The sequence below is a fragment of the Copadichromis virginalis genome, linkage group LG9 (assembly GCF_057382275.1).
Source record: "Copadichromis virginalis isolate Kocher_CV1m ecotype Utaka linkage group LG9, C_Virginalis_male_GT1.1, whole genome shotgun sequence".
NCBI classification, from domain to species: Eukaryota; Metazoa; Chordata; class Actinopteri; order Cichliformes; family Cichlidae; genus Copadichromis; species Copadichromis virginalis.
Genome location: NC_140626.1, coordinates 23,005,719 through 23,026,764, shown reverse-complemented (window position 1 = coordinate 23,026,764; position 21,046 = coordinate 23,005,719). Strand labels below are relative to the sequence as shown.

The window sequence follows — 21,046 nt, the reverse complement described above, 5'->3', positions numbered from 1 at the left end:
TTTGACCAGATGTTTAAGTGAAATCCAATCACGATCACTCAGGATTTTTATCCAATACCATTTCTTCCTCAAAGGTGCCGGTTCATTAATAACCTTCCAGGTTTTAACAATACAGTTAAAACCTGGACAGTTCTTAATGATAAGCTTCTCACTGCTTCAGTTACGGTTAAACAGCCAGCTGAATCATATTGATCCCTGCTTAAATTCTGGTTAGTTAAATACAAGCGGTGCCTTTTGTTTTTTTCACTGGGCGGTGTATTTAACTGAGTAATAATACTGAGATTCTGGGGGACCAATAACATAACTACGAAAAATAGTGTGAATCCAACAAGTAGATGTTGATACATATTTAACAGGATAACTGCTGCCTTTAATCTGTTTGTGGTGCTAGAATAAAAGTCAGAGAATCAACAGACTCATTATGATTTGACCCCTGAAGACTCTGATTGTCTTCACCAAAAGTCATGGCCATGCAGCCAAAGTGGTGAAGCAACCAAACCCTAGAGCCAAAACCACTAGCAAAACTAAAAAGTCCTTGGTGTGCCCACAGTGTTACAATGTCCATTATTATTATTATTGTTATTATAAATACAGTTATTTCCACAAATACTCCTGATAAATCGTACATTGATTTTCTCCACACTGCACATCAAATCAGCCATAACTAAGAAGAGATAAATTCGGCAGCTGGGTGGAAGCTTTGAAGCTGAACATTGGGTGAAAACCAACACTGCACCCTGATTTAGTGCCGAACTCTCTACATTTGAACACCACAAATGTGCCAAAAACACACACACGATTAATATAATACCCCCAAAATATCAAGAGCACTGTTAATTACACCCCCAAAAAATACATTTAATTAAACCTAATTGAAATGAAATGCTGTCACACTGATACGGTCTCTGTTTTTGTTTACCACATTTGCTCCAGGTCATGAGGCATCAACTCACTTTTTCCAAGTCTTATTTGCATAAAGAAATGATTCATCCATGGTATTGCTTTGTAAGTGCCAGAAGCTGATATTATTAAGTAAATGTGACTCAGGTTTTTTGTGGGGCTTTTACAAAGTGAAAAGAACTGAAAACGTTGGATTTATCTTTTTTGGAAACACAACAAGTGAGGAAGCTTGCACGGGAGTAGATTTTCATCCACGTGCGAGGTGAGGTTTTCCTCGGGCGCAGAAGCAAAATGTGCTCCGGTAGTTGCATGTGTCCTGCTGCACGTATCCAGCAGGAGGGTGTTTGTTATTGCACTGACCTACTCACGACCGACTGGACAACGCAGATTCTTGCAAAACACGTTTTCGCGTTGTTGTCGAACGAGCCCCAAAAGTCTACATGTGATCGGGGTATTGAACCTTTCAGAATACACGTTATCTCTAACCGACGTGCGCTGGCACTACACGCCTTCCCGAGCCTCCTTCCAAGCCACACCTCCTCAAAAGTGACCCAAAGTTTTTAAACAAACGAACTGTGCCACTGGATGTGGCTGGATGTGCTGCCATATTCTCTGAAACGCCTGTGGAGACGGCTTATGGTTGAGAAATGAACATTCAATGCACGGGCGACAGATCTGGTTGACATTCCTGCTGTCAGCATGCCAATTGCACGCTCCCTCTGTGGCATTTTGCTGTGAGACAAAACTGCACATTCCAGGGTGGCCTTTTGTTGTGGGCAGTCTGAGGTACACCTGTGCACTACTCATGATGTCAGATCAGCATCCTGATGTGGCACACCTGTGAGGTGGGATGGATTATCTCAATATAGCAGATGTGCCCACTACCACACATTTGGACTGATTTGTGACCACTGTTTGGGAGGGATGGTTATATTGTGTATCTGGAATGAATTTTAGGTCTCTACGTCCATCCCATGGGGAATGGGAGCAGTAACAAAGGTGTTGCGTTTATATTTTTGTGTATATAAGGGTGCAGAGGACTGCTGTTTGTTTAGTTACAGACGAAGAAAAGCAGGGTTTGTTTAGAGAATATCAGTGAATAATTCAACACGTAAGCGAGGTGGAGCTTGAAATCTGCCTGGTAAACGCACATTTACCTTTAAAAAAATGAGTAATATTCTAGTTGAATATAAAGCTAAAGCTACAGCTGTGGTACTGTGGTAGTTTAGTCATAGTTACTGCTTTTATTCCAAATGTTTTTAACCGCCTCCTCTGTCTCTTAGATTTCTTTTATACTTTCTTGTAAACTATCATAGAGAGAATAAAGGCTTTTTTTTTAAAGAGCCGTTGTTTGGCGTTTCCACTTTCACTTCTGCTCTCCAGCCTCCCTGTTTGTGCGTCTGTCCCGGACGAAGTGGGCGGTGGGGTGGCGTCACGTCATATCAGCCGCCGCGCTCTGATTGGCTGCCGATTCTCACCCGACACAGCTGTGATTGTTTTCTGCAGAGGAAGCTCTCGTCGGTGGTATGAGGTCTGTGCGGTGGAATGGAGGAGCACTGTGTGTTTTTTCTCTCTCGCTCTGCGTGTGTTTGCTGACGATGATGTGAACAAACAACGTGACTGCAGTTCACTTGTTGTAAAAGAGCAGGAAAACGAGGAGGAGGGATCCTGGCTTAAATCTGCTTGTCGAGGCGCGAATGAACAGGAGAAGAGGATTCTGTTTGGAGCTGACTCTGAAGACGTCTGGAGATCAAGGTGAGCAGCCAGAACAATTTTAAAACAATTTCTTCTATTTTTTTTCTTTCAACATGAAAACAGTGGCACTCGTGTGTTGACTGTCTCGTTTCCTTCTTTAGCTTTAAAGTGCCAAATGCCCAGGCTGGAGGAGCATTGTTGGAGCTGCTCCACTTCATCAAAGACCGAAACTAAGCACCCATCTTCTGGCGCAAACTGGTTGGCATCCAGAGCTGAAGAGATGATGTCAATCATCACATCGGTGCTCAGCAGTGCCTACATCTCCTTGCAGGACGTCCAGACGGCCAACCTGATCCGCCGGGGTGTCGTCCTCTTCACGGTCGGAGTGTTCCTGGCCTTGGTGCTCAACTTGCTCCAGATACAAAGAAATGTTACCCTCTTCCCCGAGGAGGTGATGACAACTTTGTTTTCGTCCGCATGGTGGATCCCACCTTGCTGCGGTACAGGAGCCGGTGAGTGAATAAAAGGCTGATTTTATCAAGCTTACTTGGTGCTTTATAAACGACCCTGCAAGGGTAGTTTTACCCGGGTGATCAGTAGTTTGCAGCTAATTTGGGGACAAAGGAATGCAGAGAGGGGAGGAGTTAGAGCACAACAGCCTTCCCTTATGAAGAGAAAATGACACTTTAAATAATATGTGGTGTGTTTTACCGCTTGTGTATATAAAATGGGCTCTTATGGTCAGGAAATCCCCCTTTGTGAGCTGGATTTTGCCATAATAAGCAGCAGGAATTTAAACCAGCAGAAGCACATCCCTTTTCTCATCACCACTGTCAGGAGCATTTGTATGATCAGCTGACAATGAATCACCTTTCAGTTTTGTTTTTGTTTCATATTAATTATCAGTTTTGAAGGCATCATTAAGTCTGGCTGTTATCAAAAAGAAAAAAAATGGCTTGGAACGGATGTTGCTTTTTCTTGCGCTCTGATTGGTCGCGGCAGCCGGACACGAGGCGAGCTGCGAGCTCATTGGATGGTGTCATAACGGGTGAGCTGAGAGGGGAGGTACTTTTAAGGCCAGAAACAGGGAAGTGAGGGAAAGAAAGAAGCGCGTAAATGCTGGGCTCCTCCCCCTCCTCTCGTCATTGCATGCTGCAGGACAGAAACAAACTGAGAAATAAGAGATGTAGGCTTATGGCTCTTATGGTTCTTTACTTTCCCACACCTGAAGGTGATGTCATTAAATGTCTTCTTATGCTTGATAAATAGTCCAAGAAACAGATGATATTTCAGGTTCCACAACAAGCAACTGTCACAGATCCCATCTAAGCATGCTATTCTTAGTAGGATTGCAGCTAAAGATTGTCAATGACGAGTCAAAGGAGGTATTTCTCAGATAAAAGCTTCTTGGAGCCTGAATAAGGTGAAAAATATACTAACAAAAGCTAGAGGGGTAAAGTAAATCCTCTGACTTAAGAGGCTGGTATTAAAGAGCATCTGGTGCTTTCTGTGAGCAGTTTTGTTTTTTTTTAAGTGACGAATCGAATGTCAAAATGGTTTCATATTCATTTTCTCGTGACCCAGGTACTAATTCCTGTAACTCCGCCAACTCTTCTTGTAAGATATCCACTGTGTCCACTTTTTACATTCAAATAGTGTGGTTACATAGTTTCCTTCACAAATTCTTGGACTTTTAATGACAGTATGTAGGGAGTTAGATTAAAAAGTCGCAAACTTAAAAAGTAAAAGACAACTTTAAAATTAAAGCTAATGTTTATGCATACTCGTCATGTGGGGATTTTTGAAGTGCATGTACAGCAGGTGTGTCGCTAACTGTGGAAATGCACCTTCAGCAGTCTGTCTCTATGACACAGTTTGCCCTATTTTTATTTCAGAGAAGTTCTGCTTATCTGGCACAATTCAAGACTGTTTGTTCCCCTTTTTTGTGCTTTTTTTGCAGCTGTTATCGGCCTGCTGTATCCCTGTCTCGACAGCCACTTGGGAGAGCCGCACAAGTTCAAGAGGGAGTGGGCGAGCGTCATGAGGTGTATCGCTGTGTTCGTCGGTATCAACCACGCCAGTGTTGTATCCTTTCACCATGTCCTGTACACCTCTCAAATGCACTTTTGCTACTTTTGTGATTGTTTGTTACAGTACAGTGGAAAAGTACACCAGTAATTAACTCAATTTTGGCTGCTGTCTGCATCAGCTCAGTAATCTGCTTTATCCTTTTGCAAAAAGAGGTGGTGCAACTTGTTGGTGGCCAAATATTTGTGTAAGAAATAATCAGATGTTATCCTCGTGCTGTTTGATTTGTTTGTCCTTAACTTCCCGGAACACAGAAACTAGACTTCGACAACAACGTGCAGCTCTCCTTAACGCTAGCGGCCTTGTCCCTGGGTCTGTGGTGGACATTCGACCGGTCCAGGAGCGGCTTCGGACTGGGCATCACCACTGCCTTTTTAGCTACTGTGATCACACAGCTGCTGGTCTACAATGGAGTCTACCAGTAAGTTCTCCATCAGCAACAACAGGGTGTTCAAGGAAAGCCTTTAAAAGTGGAACAAAAACATTCTTGAGTATCTTTTTCTGAGGAAACAAAACTAATGCAGTGATTTGTCATCACTATTCTTTTATTTCTTATTACACCCACAACTAAAATGACAGTGTTTGGTGTGGGAGTTGGTTATCCAGCTGTGAGAGTAAACCCAGCTTTGGTATGAGGATATGGAATGATGTCAGTGACGTGTTAGCCAATACAATAATAACTAAAACTGTACAGCAGAGAGAGAAAAACACAGCTGCAGATCATCCTGATTTTACAAAATAGAAAAATAGTAAGGGATGAGGGGAGGTAATGATTTGGTAATAACTGCAACTCATACTTGTGCTTGGGATGGCTTTCTTAACTTTTATTTTTTTCTGAAGTGTGACTTCTTTTCTCTTTTTCTCTTAAGGTACACATCTCCAGACTTCCTGTACGTACGCTCCTGGCTCCCGTGCATATTCTTCTCCGGCGGTGTTACTGTGGGTAACATAGGACGCCAACTAGCCATGGTAAAGTCTGCAAGTCTTGATCACACTGTCATCCTTTAACTGAAGGTTCGGACTGATATGTTGATGTTTGTGTGAAGTGCTGATTTCACGAGGTAACACTTACCTGGCTTTATTGGAATATTACCAGTTGAAACAAGCCAATACTCACTGCAAGAAACCACTGTTTACTGTCCTGTGATCATCATATTTAGGGGCTATAGCTAAGTCCGTAGAATCCATTGTATTTATTCTGGAGTCAGATAGCTAGGTTTTCTCGCTTATTTACTAAATTTTCCAGATTTCAGAATTAAGGGTTTTAAAAAAAGGAGCATTTGCATATTTGGAGTTTTATTGTCTTTTATGTGTAAAACAGCATAAGCAGGGATGAGGTTGGATGCTGACATGTTAATTTTCACTTTTGAGATGAACTGTTCCTTTCAAGAGCTACCAAGATTTCAAGTTTCAGTGGAAACCAGTCACATGACTCTCTTGATCCAAAAGGTTTTTCTAATTGGCCATGTTAAAAGTTGGAGGATAAAGTGGCGATTCTGCATCGATGGTTTGAAAAGTTTTCGGTATGTCGTATTTGCGCAAAATATCCCTCCGCATTTATCGTTATCAGCCTCCGCTCTGTGTCTAAAGAGCTGACTTCAAAAGCTTCCCGTGCGCCACACATGTTTTATTTGCAATTATTCTGCTGAGGCGCGGCAGCAGATAACATTGTCAAATGGTTTAAAACTGTGCAAAGAGCATTGGACGCCCCCCTTCCTTCATAATTATCCCAGCAAGTCAGCTTTGATGTCTTCATTAAGCTTCTGCCCAGAAGCCTCACCTCATTCTGTCTGTAAAGTACCAGTCCCCATCACTGCCTCAGTTTGACTCACTGAAAGCGTGAAAGCAGATTAAGAGCTGTTGTTTTTCACAGTCGTGGTGAGACACAGAGCCAGTCTGGACTCGGCTGACCAGAGGGTCATTTGCTACTTGTTGTTTTTGTTTTCGCGATGAGGCCTGAGAAATGTTGGCACAAGTCTGAACTCGTGGTTTTGTTCTGTGTTTTTTCGCTCACTCGCTTCAGTGGGTCATTTATGAGAAGAATCAGGAGGCACACGAGACCTTTTTTTTTTTTTTTTTTTTTTATTTTTTTTTTTTTTTTCTGGAAATGACAGTGATAGAGTCTGTTTAGTTGGATTAACCATGGAAAAAAACACCCTTTATTACACATTAGCTGTGATTTTAAGCTGAATGGCTGATAAATGTAACTATTGCAGGAGCTCATGAGCAAATAAGGTGATTAAGCATGTAACTAAACAAGCCGATGTTGAGAAGGAAGTACTTTCTTCCCCCGATTCTGCAAAATATTAGGTTGCCATTGGGGAGAAAGAAAAAGGGAACTGATTCTAATATCAGTCAGATCAACAAAACATGCTACCTTTATACTGTGAGCAAATACAAGTATTAACCTGTTGCTGCATTACAAATTGATTGATATATAACTAACATAGGCCTTGTTTTTCTTCTCCAGGGTGGTGTTGAGAAACCCCACATGGACTGATTGGTGGACGACCGGGCGAGAGCATCCGAGAAAAAATGGATACGTTCTGTGAGGAACGAGAAGAATGATGTGAGGAAAGACTCTTTGTCACGACCTCATCTTTTGCTCAGATGACAAAAGTGCAGGTCAGAAAAGCCCCTCATCAAACGTGCCATGTCCTCTGCATCTCTTTGCAGCCAAACAGCCCCTTCCCGCCTCTGTTGTGCTCCATTAGCATTAAGGCTTCCTTCACACTACACAGGCGGACAGCCCTTGCCTTTTTTGTGTGTGTGTGTGTGTGTGTGTGTCCTTGTTTGAAGTGAACAGGAGAGGGGTTTAATTTCATGAAGTGGACGCGTGCTCCTGGGCGTGATTGTATCCTGGAAATGGCAGAAAAGAAATGATGGGGGTGCTATGATGTTTTCTTTTCTTTCTTTCTTTTCATTTTTGTATGATCATAAAAGGGAAGTGTTGCTCTAGTGGGCAAAATGATGCTCGCTTGCACAAAGAGATCCTTTTGTTTTCCAATGTAGAATCCCAATGAAACCAAATTGAAGTATTTATTTTCCAAGCATCCAGTGACCGCCGCCCCCAAACTAAATGTATGTATGGTAATGAACGGTGTTTCACATTTTTCGAAGGACTAGTTCAATGTCTTGGGAAATATTTGGGGAAACTGCTTTCTCATCTTATTCCCAGCAGGAAAGCAAATCATTTTTCTGATTTATTAACACTTGATTATAATACATGATTAAAGAAGGCGCCAAGAGTTGACGACCAATTTAACTTTATATATTCACAAACAGTGAAGATCACTGAAGCACAAAATTCAAGCTGCTTCATTTTTTTTTTAGAATGGAAATTAGTTGTTTTTGCCAGCGAATAGTATTATTTTTAATCAGTTATCAAGCTTGTCTTTGCTGTAAAACGACAGAGAGGACTGTTTTAAAGGAAGCGTTAGTCGGGACTGGGAGTTGAGATGAACCATAGAGGTGAAGCATGCTTTGAAGGAATGTACCAGGTATACTAGCAGTTTAAAAAAACCCTTTCCAGTGCATTTTTATAGAATGGACCTTACATTCCCATTTGGAAAAACACTTTACTGTGGGATCGTACATGTTTTCGACTTCAACAGCATCCTCAAACTAGAGATGATAGTTTGGGAACAGACACCAGTTAAAATGGGAGAGGACGGGACGTTATTACGTAAGATTTGCAATCTGTGATTGCCTGTGTATTATAGAATGTAGTGCTTTTGTCACTATTACAGTTTAGTTGTATCCTTGTAAAAAAACATAATGACATTACTGCTTGTGTGTATAATGGCTTGCTTGTGTAATCAGACAGGTATTATTACCACACTAGACCTACAGTGCGTTAGTGTCTGGGGGTCCAGAGGATTAAGTGCAATCAGACCATACATGAGCCGATTATTCTTCCTTATTTATTATTTCTGACAAAGGCTAAAAAACATATTTGTAACTTTAAAGTATATGCAGTGTGGATCATTCAAAACAGCAATAATATCCTCTCTTTCTTATGTTTTTTTTGTAAACAACAATGCTTTTGTCAGAGATTACATGCCTTCAGAGTCAATACCAATGACTCTAACCAGAGAGACAGCATAAAAAAAAAATATTGTGTCAAACTGTTGTTTAAAAAAATCTCATTTAGTAGTGTTACTGAAGGAAACCTGATTTATTTTTTTAAATCCTTTTTTGTGGCAGATCACTTCAGGTCGAATCTGCGTACATTCAGGTGTGCTAAAACTGAAGAGGAAGCTTTATGTTTTGAGGTGGTGAAGCACCTTCTGTCTCAATGTTTTAGAGTTTCCGTGTGTGTGCGTGCGTCTGATAATTCAGCTGTGTATCATTTTTGCTACTTTGGATTTAAGTGAAAAATAAAAACACTTGACAAAGACGTCTTTGTGATTTCTTTTATTTTATTGTGTTACTCGCGTGTGGGACTGGAGGGACTTTGTGACTGCTATGATGTGACATACGGATGCTATCTGGTTGAAAATAACAGACACTGTAGCTTCCCCTGTGGTGATATGAACCTGATACCATCATTCATAATTAAACTGATTACTAGACACTTGCCTAATTACACATCTCTGCAGCTCCAGTAAGACACTAGCCCGCAGATTTTATTTGGTTGTCAAATGCAGCTGCAGCTTAATTGGAATGAAGCTTTCTGGGGTGCTGATGATGGCATTTGTTGTGTCTGCTGTCACGGTCATGTTGAATAGATGAGGACACTCTTTTGTCCCCTCCTTTGTACTGTCTTTGGCTGCATCTTCCCTCTCCTTCCTCTTCTCTGTAAGACCCTCTGCAACCCACCAAAAAACCCTGAAACCACCCCCCTCTGCTGTGTGTCACTGGGATCATGAGGAACTGCCCTCCCTCCCCTCCTCTGTCTACCCCCTCTCTGAACACGCCTTTCTGGAGGGCAGACTTCTATTTATACCTAGCGGGGGACTGACAGTTAACCTTTTGCACTGGGGGGAAATTTCTGGGAGCGGGGCCAATGGCTGTGGGCTATTCTGAATCAATCCCTCGTTCTGGAAGTCCCTCTATACTCGCATGCATCTGTTTTTGTTTTCCATCAATCCCTCTATCCCATCTATCCATCCATCCATCTACCCATCCTCTAACAGGGCAACGGCGCCACACGCCATCTCTTTCCTCTCCCTCCTCTTTCAGTCTCCTACTCTTCTCAGGCAGAATAATTGGCCAGGCTTCAACCTCCTTTCATTTCCAGCCACAGCAAACTGAAAGACTCCATTAGAGAACCCCCCCTCATTGCCAAAAGCGCCCCCTCCCCTCCGTCTCTCCGTCTCTCTATCCTTCCTTCCAGGCAAGAAGACAAGCGAGGGCACATCAGATATATTGATTCACGGCACCTATAGGTTTGCTCCGGCAGACTGCTATCATCTCTTTGCAGCACTTTTTTGACTTTGAAATTTGTGTTACTTGGCCTCGCATTTTGTGCAGCGAGTCGACTGCCAGCAAACATGAAGACAAAGATTTACAACTCTACACTGGAGTATAGCAAATTTAACTTGTTTACTTTGTATTTAACTTCATTCTCTTTGCAATTTTTTTGTCTCTTGAAATGAGAGTCTCACTTACTGCATCTGTTTAGTACAGATCACGGTATACAAGATGGATAAAATCAGATTTAAAAAATAGCTTTATTGGTCCGAGGAGGAAAACAGCAGCAGAAAGAACAAGACAAGAAGGTATATTCATATAAAAATTACACTGTACAGATATATATTTGTTTTAAACTAGCCAAAGGAAATGAGAGAGACTCCAAAATAAAGTGGAAAATGATTAGTGCAGCTTTCCAGAATAAGTTGGCACGATGGAAGAAGTATGAGTACGAGTTTTGCTCATGAAACACACCGGTGGTATTGCTATTAAAATATAACAGTATGATACAGCAGAGTTTAAGGCCAATATGTATGTAATGTAATAATAATAATAGTTCTTTGCTGCACTGTGTGGTTCTGTAATTTTATAGTATTTCTTAGTTTCTCACTTTTATGAGTTCTTAGGAGATAAAAATAAAAATTTTTTTTAAAAAAGCAGCTCGAACTCGAAGAAAAAGGCTTCAGCAATTCAGAGCAACTCTAGTGGTGTTGGCACTTTTGAATATATTTGCCTTTGAGAGTTTTTTTGTGATGAGGCAATATTTCAAAAACTAAATTTTTCAAGGAAAAAAAAGGTGGTGTTCAGAGGTGTACTGAGAAAGAAGATGCAATCCTATACTAAACTGCTTCTTTAGATTTGCTCTTGCGTTTACCGTCCCTCAACAGTGTAGAAGGCAGCGAGTATTACTATTTTGTGCTACTTTACACTTCATCTGGATTATAGTTCAGATTTGGTTTTGTTCCTGTCACTGTATTGCATTTCAGGAATACACCATTGAACAGTTTGCAAACAGGATTGCATTTACAATGTCACTAGAAGATGTTTACAATTTTTACAGCTCTTCTTTCTATTTGTATCTGAATAGACTAAATTTGGCCAAATTATTATTTTAAATATGTGTATTAGTGAATTGCTGGAACTTCTAAATGTATGCAACAGCTGAAGACTTTACATATCACAATGGTGCACGTAAGGCATAATTATAAAATACATTAAAAACCATTAAACCAACAGGTACTAATTTTATGGGGTTGTGACCATTTTCAGCAGATCCGCCCATCAAAATAAACATTTCCTTTAGAAATCTTTTCACTTAAACAGCTGTTCAAACTTAACAAGAAACAAAATGTTCATAACTCGGTGCATAATTTGTAGTAAAACTTTATTTTCATCACTTTCTTACCCCAGTCTTGCAAGCATTCAGATTTGTCTTAGTAGAAAAACTAGTCTCACACTAATGCATCTGCATCTACAATCTGAAAAAATGTATTGAAACCATCAGCTACTTTCACGTTTATTCTTTCTTTTCCTATCTAAACATTTGAATGCTGAACTTCTCCTCTCCTCTATAACTTCTGACTTTGTCTTCACTGAACGCTGGTGGCCTGCCTCGCTTTGAACACGCGTCTCTGTGGTAAACCCATCTGGGGGAGCGCCTGTCATCTCACCTGGCTGTCACACACATTTAAAATCTGTGAGCTGCTGTTACACAGGCACTGTTTGCTTTATTTCATGCTCCACCTGTGGCACTAAACTTCTGTTTGTTTCATCCAGGACAAAGAAAAATGAAATTTTGACTACTTTATTCGTTTTGTTGTTTAAAAAAACTAAATGTATTGTAAAGTACCGCGTTGTGGTGTGGTAGTGGATAAAGATATTAAGATGCATATATTCTGGGGAAAGAAAACATGCAGTATAGTACCAGATTACCCAGTAGTGATGGCTTTTGTTACCACCAGATGACAGTATTTATCCTCCCAGCTTGTCTGGACAGGACATCTATAGACCCCTAGTGGAAGGACAAGGAAAAGGAAGGTCTGGAAGGGCCTCATCTATGTAGAGGTTTTCACCTAACTACTTGTATGGAAATGTAGAAAAAACAAGTCTTTAGAGGCGTCGAACAAAGAACAACCGGAGTGTTGGAATCTGAGAAAGCAAGAAAACACAGCACATGAAGAAAAATGAAGGCAATTAAAAGTAAAAGTAATTACAAATACGCTCATATTCTCCTTAAAGCCTCTTAAAACTTTGGATTCAGAAAGATAATTTATTAAAACAGCAAAGGAATATTATCCTTGGAATATTTATCTCACAGTGCAGTGAGCGGGCAGAGTCACATGCATGATAGAAAAGGTCAATGAAATGGATTGAGTGTGGAGAAAATCATTGCATTTTTTTTCTCTGCCAAAAGGTCTTCAGTGGCATTAATGTCCTGCTCTCTCTGAAATATAATGAAAGATTTTGTGTGTGCAAGTGCGTGTGCGAGTGTGTGCGAGACTGGTTTAGGTCTACTGAGTCTTCATTACACCAGAGCTGGGTCCACTCCTGTCCTCTGCCCTCGCTCATTGCCTCTCCCAGTGCCGGCCAGGAATAATGAATTACAGTGGATGCCATGGGGGGGCTGAGTGAGTGGCTCAGAAGTGGACTCCATTTTAGCTCAAATTACCTCTCAGATCCATTCAAATGGCAGTCTCGGGCTGCTCTCTGCCTTCTCTGCGTATTCCTGTCTGAGGGTGAAATGATCCATTCACACCTTTTCTCCCTTTAAGAGGCTGTGATTCTCTTTTTGGTCGCAGTTCCTCCAGTGGGTGAAATCACGGGGGAAAAAAACCCAAACAAATAAAAGTATGAACGCTTAAAAACATTAAACAGACTGATACAGAATCATCATTAGAAGTGTTTGTGTCGTGTGAGATTTATCAGTTCAGTCAACATGCTCAGCCTTGTGTGCCATTCCAGTTGATTCCTTTTCTTCCACCGCAGGACAATAATAAAATGACAGCATAAACCTCAAGTGATGGCACATTATGCATGCCATCCAAACAAATCCTTCCCAGTGTAAATTAAACACACCCAGTGCATCCTAGCGCCCAGATCAGACTCTGTAAATCGACCAGGGTAATAATAATAATAATAATAACAGCTGAATAAAAGGTGATGGAATAAATCAAGGTGAGCATTTCCATTGCGAGATCTATCCTGGGAGGCAGACAACAACATCTCACAAACAGAGAGAAGGCTAAAATTTACACCACAGGTCAATATCCGTGTGTATTCTTTAGTTTTCTGAAAGAAAAAGAAAGAAAAAAGAATTAAATAGTAGGAGATTCATTTAAAAATGAAATGTGGATTTGAGATTCAAGAAGATTAGCTGGTTGTGGCCATTAGCTGTATCAATGAAGCACGTTTAAAATATTACAATATTAAAACATATATACATATATATAAGCCCTTACGTTTGCGTGATTTTACAACTAATGTGGACAGTCTGCTTATGTCTTACTGTATGTCGCCCGTATGTATATTGTCAAATAGGCTAACAGACTTCATTTCCATATACCAGTAATCTAAGACATGCTTGCAGCCCTACTTAGAATGCACTAAAGGTCGATGTTTGTCATGTTTTAATTAGTCTTCATTAGTACACGTAAGCATAATTCAAGCAACAGGATTGCAGTTCCGGAGAAATGCACAAAGTTGGCAGGCTAAACCCATCTGGGAAAGTTCTTGCGTCTAAAATGTCCTTTGACGAGCCCCTCTCCTGGTAGGTGACAAATTCACAACATATAAGTTACTGGGGGGTAAAAACAACTCAGGTGCACTGGGTGGGACTGGGTGCACATGGTAAATCCAGCGGAGTCCAGAACTATTTTGGCGACTTTAACGGTAAAGGGCGCGATGCCACACAAGGAGCCGGGTCAAATATCCGCTTATGACTGACCTCCTTCCACTATAATTAAAGTTGCTGGACGCGGGGACATAACTTAAATTGTATCTCGCAATTAGAAAGAGCCTCGGTATGAACAAATGAAGAAGCACTGATGCCGATGCTTGATTTAATCCCTTAGCATTTACTACTCGCACTAAATGTGTAACTTTAAAATCTCTGTGATGCGATATGATTACATCTAACTTGTGGGTTTGGCGTTTGTAACTGCCCGGACGCAAAATCCGAACTGGCTGGGGTAAATCTACTTTCAGCTTAACATAAACGCGAATAAGATTTGTACTATTATTATTTTTTAAATATATATGTATAGATTTTGCCATAATTTAAGAGGAATTTCTCCTCTTCGTCGTTTTAAAGGAAATAAAACTAACAGATTTGGTTATGCAGTTAAACGATCACACGTTTAACTGCACTTCCTGCGGACGTGAGGTTCTTCTAATAAAATCTAATTAGCTCATACAACGACAAAGAACAAATATGAGTTTCAGCAAGGGATTTCCACCTGTCTTTGTCCCACTTGTTCCTTGCTTCCCCGCGACAGACAGGTGCACGAGGCATGCGGACAATCCAAAAACCGCAAAGCTTCCCGGATGACCCACACAGGGGAATCAAGGACCCCAAAAAACTTTAGGGGCCATTACACTGGCTTTGCTTTGAGGTCTGTTTGGCGGCACATTTTCATCCCCCCCTCTGGTCCCTCTCAAACTGAACCTGTCCACCCACACCCACACCATAGCCTATTTGTTCTGTATGACTGAGAATGTAAACCCATTAACCTTACAGAAATAGCCAGCAGTTCATTCTTTGCTGTCCGAAGTAAGACGTCCCGACACGTGAAAAGTCCCGCAGACCAGCCAGAAAACTACAGTAGGAGAAGAGCTCTGTGGGCCTGACACCAGTTGAGCGTCACGCAGATAACTGTGCGCTTTATGTACCTACAGGATTACAGAGCGGACCCTTAGAGGCTTTTACACTCTGTGAAAAATAGCCAGTTATTATTAAAGATATGAGGATCTTTACAGTGTTATTTTCTGATGTGTATATAAGTACAAAAGCACACTAGAAAAAGGAAATTCTGATCTTTAACGGGATACAAAGCGAGAGTTGCGTGCATAGTGAAGTTTTTTTTCCACTTTAAAACCTTTTTAAAAAAAACTTTTATGGCTGTTAATGAGGCACTATGGGTCATTAAGAGTGTCTCTGAGTTATTTCAAAATATAAGAAAGAAGGTGGACAATGCTTTTTTTTAATGCATGAGATTTTTTTTTTCTTGCAGCCGCTGTAAGGAAAGGTTTTTCTGTTCAAACTTTTATTGCTGTTGGTGCACTTTATATATCTGTTGCATTATTTTTTAGAGTTTCATTCTTAGAGATGGTTGTTCTGTTCGCTATAGATTTTGGTTGTCCTTAAATTTATATTTTAAAATCAAATTTTCTCCTTTAAACCTTAATCTCCGGATCAGAATTATGTTATTTTTTCTCTCTTGTAAAGAAGAAAGAAAAAAAAAACAACTTTGGATCACAGTAAGCATATGCAGTTTTCTTTTCCCCCTCCGCTCAGAAAACAGTTAAATAGTTGCAAAACAATCCAGGGTGGCACTGATTGGCAAGAACAGAAATTTGATTTGTCAAAGATATAAGCTTTCTATGTCTGCAACCCACACAGTATGCACCACAGCGAGGTTCTCCAAATCTGTGTCTCTTATGCGCAAAGAGAAAACTTGAAAAGAAGAAAAGTTTTGCCTATTTTTCCTCTAAAATTATGCAAATAAAGATTGGAGTGTTGCTGCTTCGTGTCTAAAAGAAAATGCACTTTTTGACTTTTTACCCTAAAAATACAGATAAAATAATAATAATAATAATAATCAGTGACCATCAACTGGTATTATTCATTGTATTAATTCAAGAGTTTGCTGATGGGAAGTCAGCTGCATTCAATTACCCTTCATCTAATTTAGCTGAAGCCTTAATTGCGCTCAGGGTGGTGCGGTTGTTTGTGCTAAGCTCTGTAGACTTCTGTGGAGAAATACGACCCGCCTCTTAAGAACAATCCAAATTCAAATGAGACTTATCTACGCCAGACTGATCAGACGGATTAAGAGTTATTAAAACCTATAAAGGGCTGAAAGCAGAAGATTCAGCAGCCCCAAAGTCCGCTACGTGGCGACTCTAGAGGATTTCTCTGTAAACACAATCAAACCACGGGGAAAAAAAATTATATAGACATCATCTACATAGAGCCTGTGATGAATAAGCAGCTGTGGAAATTATATACTGCGCTTTTTCCACTGGAAAAGGGGAGCATAAAATTAATCAAACGGATTTAGAGAAACACCACCTGAGCATGATTTTGCTTTAAAAATCTAACAATGTAAACTTGGATGAACACCTACAGTATTTCAGCCCAAGAAGGCAGTTTTGTAAAGACTGTTACTACAATTGTATCCATGTATCGATGTCAGATACCAAAAAAACTGCTTTTGTTTCTTATCCATGTGTTTCTTTTCTTTGGGATTTATCCTGTTATGGTTATATATGAAACACTGCGAAGACCGATTCTGGAAAATCCCGGGGAAACAATGAAAAAATAGATACTGGTGTCAAGTCCCTCCATTTAACCTATTTTATATTCCGATGAACCACACTTCTAAAACTGATTGACTTTTTGTATTGCCCACTAAATGCAGCTCGGCCAGCTTTCTAATCTAGTCTAATTCGGCTGCCATGCTCTTGGCCCATAATAAAAGAGTGGGCAGCGAGCTTCTAGGCCCACAAAACCACGACAATAAAAAAGAAAAGAGAAAAAAGAAAGAAAAAAATCATACAGGATCATCAAATAGAAGAGAGGTGCTTTTAGGTTTTGAAAGGCACAGGAAGCTGGAGGATTTGGTTAGACCCCTGCAATGGTGACAGGGCTGATATTAGAGACCCCCATTCATCTGGAGGGAGGGGTGGTGTGATGGAGGGGGTGCATCTGCAGAGGGCCCACCGCCCTCTGATCTGTGAGCTGGCACACATCACGGCGTCCATTCACAAATCCTCCTTCTGCGCGTCACCTTTTGTAGTACTCCATAGTACTGAGCGCTGGTGACGTATAAGACAATCCTACCCAGAAAAATACAGAGGAAAAAAAATAGGTTATAGGAACTCAAGGACAGGGCACATGCGCACAATGCATGCGATACATTATAATAGTAGGAGGAGTATATGTCTGTATATATGCGTGTGTGTATGTGCGCGTGTGAGGTAGAGGGGAGGGGTATAGAGCTATAAGTGATTATGAAACACACCTGGTTAGTGTGTATATACGCTGCACGCAAAATATGCATTCAAAGACAGGGAATATTAACCCTTTCAGGGCAAAAGAAGAGATGCCCCAATGCTTTTTTTTAATTTTTTTGCAGACAAACAAAAAGACAGAAAAAAAACGGAAGCATTCACTTATTTAGTAGAACCTGACAGATATGACAAGTACAATAATCAATGTTTCCTGCTTCCGTGAACAAGAACAGAATATAATCATAAGAAATGCCCATTTTATAGGCTATGTTTTAACCATAAGGCGGCACCCGGGATGCAGAATTCAAGAAAAGCTAACCAGCTAAATGAATAATGTTGAGCCTATATGTGAGAGGAAAAAATCCTTATAGCGGGATCAAGAATTTTTAAATCTTTATATCTTTGATTAGAGCTTTGACGGGCCTGCTGGAGGCTATTTTGGAGGTTACCTGGCAGCGTGTTAAAGAGCAAATGATGGCAAACAGGGTCCAGGAAATGAAAATATTTCACATGTTGTGTTCAAAATGTTAAATGGTTGCAGGGGATGTTTCTGACTCGCCAGAAAATTATTATCCCACCCCCAAAAACAGCTGTCTCTGGCTCTATGGCTGCTACTCTTTGACCAGTGGACTTTTGTTGTTGTTGTTGTTGTTGTTGTTGTTCTTGTCAAAATATAAAAAGTCATCTTGAACAAAAACTACAGCTAGGGTTAAGGTATAACCCCTGCACTACAATGGTTAGGTTATAACAGTAACTATAAGATTATAAGTTGATTGACTGGGAAAATAGCACAAGCAAAAATAAAGTAATTGTAATTGTTCAGTAATTTGATCATTTTCTTGCGTGTGGAAAGTCTGGGCCCAGGCTTGGTGAGGCAAGGGGGACTGATAAGTTACCGTCGTTAAGGCTTGTGATTTAAAAATCACGTTTTACAAATCAGTAAATAAGGGAAACAAAGCGCATTCTGAAGAAAATGCAGTGGCGCCACCAAATCACCACAAGAGCCGAAACAGAGAAAGTAATATAGCAGCTCTCGTTGGCTGTTCTGGCATATAAGCGTGCCAAAACAGGCAAACATGAATAAAAGACCATGCCAATAAAACACAGCTTTATAGATGTCAGTTAACGCCTGCCTATATTTAAAGTAATAATGAGAATATGTCGATAACTGAATCGTATGGTACTATTTTAACCCTTAATAAACCAGATCAGACCGTCCTGGAAAATATAATTTGACAAAAACCCGAAAAAGGTCGACCAGAAAGTCTCGTTAGCATCCAGCACCACAGAAATGTTCAGCAGGCAAAGCAATAACTGATTATTAGGAGCTAAAACAGAGCACGATCCTTTTGTCTTTTCATCAGTCATACTCAAAACAAGCCAGTCCAAAGTGGGCAGACAATAGTGAATCGGAACCCCCACAATGACCGGGATTATGGATTTGTACAGCATAAAGAAATAAGCATGTGTGTTCCAGATTTGAGTCAAAACCTTGTTTTCGTCTAAAAACTGCACCAGGCTGAGATGACTTCCTTGCACCGCACAGAAGCAGCACTGAGAAATAGCTCAAAGAGTCATTATTTCCAAATCCGACTTTCAAACAAATCTCGTCCTTTATTTAAAAACGCTTTAACAATATGAGCCAATGGAGTGATATTAGTGGACGCTCTTTCACTCTAAAGACAAATAATATTTCAGGCTTAGATTGGTTTAGATGTGCATATTTTTTTAGTGCACAAAGGCCCCTATTATAATTCAGAGTCTGAAATGGTGTCATTTCCTCCAGACATCCCTGTTTTGCTATGAGGTTAGAGGCCAAGCCCAGGCGGTAGCGGCCTGTCTGTGAATCCATTGTGTGCTGCTTATTTAGCGCTCAACATTAATCTGCGCTTCCCCTCACAAGTGAGAAACAATCGCAGCGTGAGAGTGGCCTGTCTAATTACATCTTTCACTCCCAACTTTCACTGTTTGGATTGGGCCCTTTTGTGACTGGGGAGATGTTAGACGGGAGCAGAAGGTGCTGCTCAGGTATGGTGTAAAAATACTAAACAGAAGCAGCATTATCACAAAGCAAGAATTTTATTTTAAATCAAATCAGCTAGAAGCATGTGATGGTGCACTTTGCAAATCTCTGCAACTAGGAGCTGGACATAGCCGTGGAAACGCGCACTGTGTGAATTCCAAGAAAATATTTTGCTGTGCTGCTTCACCGCTATTGCTTTGCAAAAAATAAATTCATAAAGCCTGTATTTAACAAGTGAGAAAAAAATAATCAAGAAAATTATGTCTCCCACGGGGGAAAAAACGGGCATAGACTAAACCAGCTTAAATTACAGATTTTTTGTGTTGCACAAATAGAAATGAAAACAGCTTTGGACTCCACTTCTCAGCCAACCTTCACAGTTTTCCCAAACCCAAAGCATGTGCACAAATCAAATCAAACAAATACATCACATCAGAGCAAACTGCCGGCTTGTGGTGCCCAAATAATTAGCTAACACGAGGAAACAGGTTATGTGTCCTGAATTAATTTGAAGAATCTAAGAGGCGCCAGCCAGAAAACCTAGTGACTAAGACAAAGCGTTTTTCTAATAATAAAAATAAGCCAGCCGAAAAACTCCTCACTCAGTCTCAGTCTTGCTGCTCCTCGGGTCATCCCCGATCCACTCTGGCTCTCTTTCTTTTTTTTAAATGCACTTCTCCGGTTCAAACGCCAGAGAAGAGCCGTCCTCGCGAGCCGGTGGCGTCCTGGGAAGTGAAGCGCAAACTTGGTGCTGGTCAGCAAAGTTACTCAAAGTTTTGTCTTTGGCGCGACTCTGTATCCCGAGCACCGCGCACAAAACAGTTTGTTTGCATCACTGATTTCTTTTAAAGGGATATGGACCCAGTTCTTGGTCGACCGCAGCGTCACGACAGGCGAACATGAGAACATCAAAAATACTCAGCGCACTTCCCCGTGCGTTTGAAAGCAGACAGGGAAGACTCTTTTGGCTGTCACGTTTTAGTTTTGATGCAATTTGTTGCCAGTTATGAGGCGACTGAAAGCAACATGACACATCCGACCACCCTGCACATCAGTGACGAGTAAACAGAAAATCTGCTGTTTATTTGGGGGATAAAGGGCATAAATGCTCGGAGATTAAGTTGCATTTTTAAAGTAAACACACATACATTACTTTTAGGTGAAAATATGAGCACGTAGACACCCAGAAAAAAGGCTATCCGCATTTAACCTTGGCCAGGACGGAGTGTTCTCAAGCCTTAGTTGACCTTACCAGTGCTCTAACTACATTCAATAAAGCTCAATTGTAATGTATAAACTCAACAAGTAGTTATTTTATTGTTGTAGTGTTTTCAGATGGCATTTTAAAACTCGCCTCAAAGATCTTCATATCACGCATCCCCACGCATGTCTGCATTGGACCAGTTAGCCATTTTGTTAAAATTCCGTCTCATTTGCCTTCATATGAGTAAATCATCACTTCTTATTATGTTAGAATGAAACTGTATTTAATTGCGGACGTGCGTAAAAGTGTCGAAAATTAAACTTTATAGTTATAAAAATGCTATTGAATAAAAAAATATATATATACACGTGTATAAATGGCCTATATAGTAAAAAATTTGCTACTTGTGTTATTGGGAATCCCTGCTTGCCCTGCAAGCAAGGAACCCCGGGGGTCCCCGCAGCTCAATTTGACAACCGATGCTCCAGTGT

General features: G+C 40.6%; 1 protein-coding gene across 2 annotated transcripts; it reads left to right on the top strand.

The window, feature by feature from the left end:
* The first annotated feature begins 1,476 nt into the window (after positions 1-1,476).
* On the top strand, positions 1,477-9,082 carry insig1 (insulin induced gene 1). Of its 2 annotated transcripts, XM_085468255.1 has the most exons (8): positions 1,477-1,686; positions 2,284-2,431; positions 2,544-2,655; positions 2,757-3,107; positions 4,556-4,680; positions 4,938-5,104; positions 5,553-5,652; positions 7,154-9,082. In XM_085468255.1, exons 1-8 carry the CDS (start codon positions 1,559-1,561, stop codon positions 7,181-7,183), a joined length of 1,161 nt encoding a protein of 386 aa, XP_085324381.1. In that variant the 5' UTR covers positions 1,477-1,558; the 3' UTR covers positions 7,184-9,082. The 2 variants fall into 2 exon arrangements, with proteins under 2 accessions (XP_085324381.1, XP_085324382.1); XM_085468256.1 differs by lacking the exon at positions 1,477-1,686 and having other exon boundaries at positions 2,367-2,431; positions 2,549-2,655.
* The last annotated feature ends 11,964 nt before the right edge of the window (positions 9,083-21,046 follow it).

Bases quoted from the DNA above. Each gene is read 5' to 3' on its own strand.
- insig1 (XM_085468255.1), top strand. From the start codon at position 1,559: ATGCACGGGCGACAGATCTGGTTGACATTCCTGCTGTCAGCATGCCAA. The intron at 2,656-2,756 runs GTGAGCAGCCAG...TTCCTTCTTTAG, and splicing joins GAAGACGTCTGGAGATCAAG to CTTTAAAGTGCCAAATGCCC. The intron at 3,108-4,555 runs GTGAGTGAATAA...CTTTTTTTGCAG, and splicing joins TTGCTGCGGTACAGGAGCCG to CTGTTATCGGCCTGCTGTAT.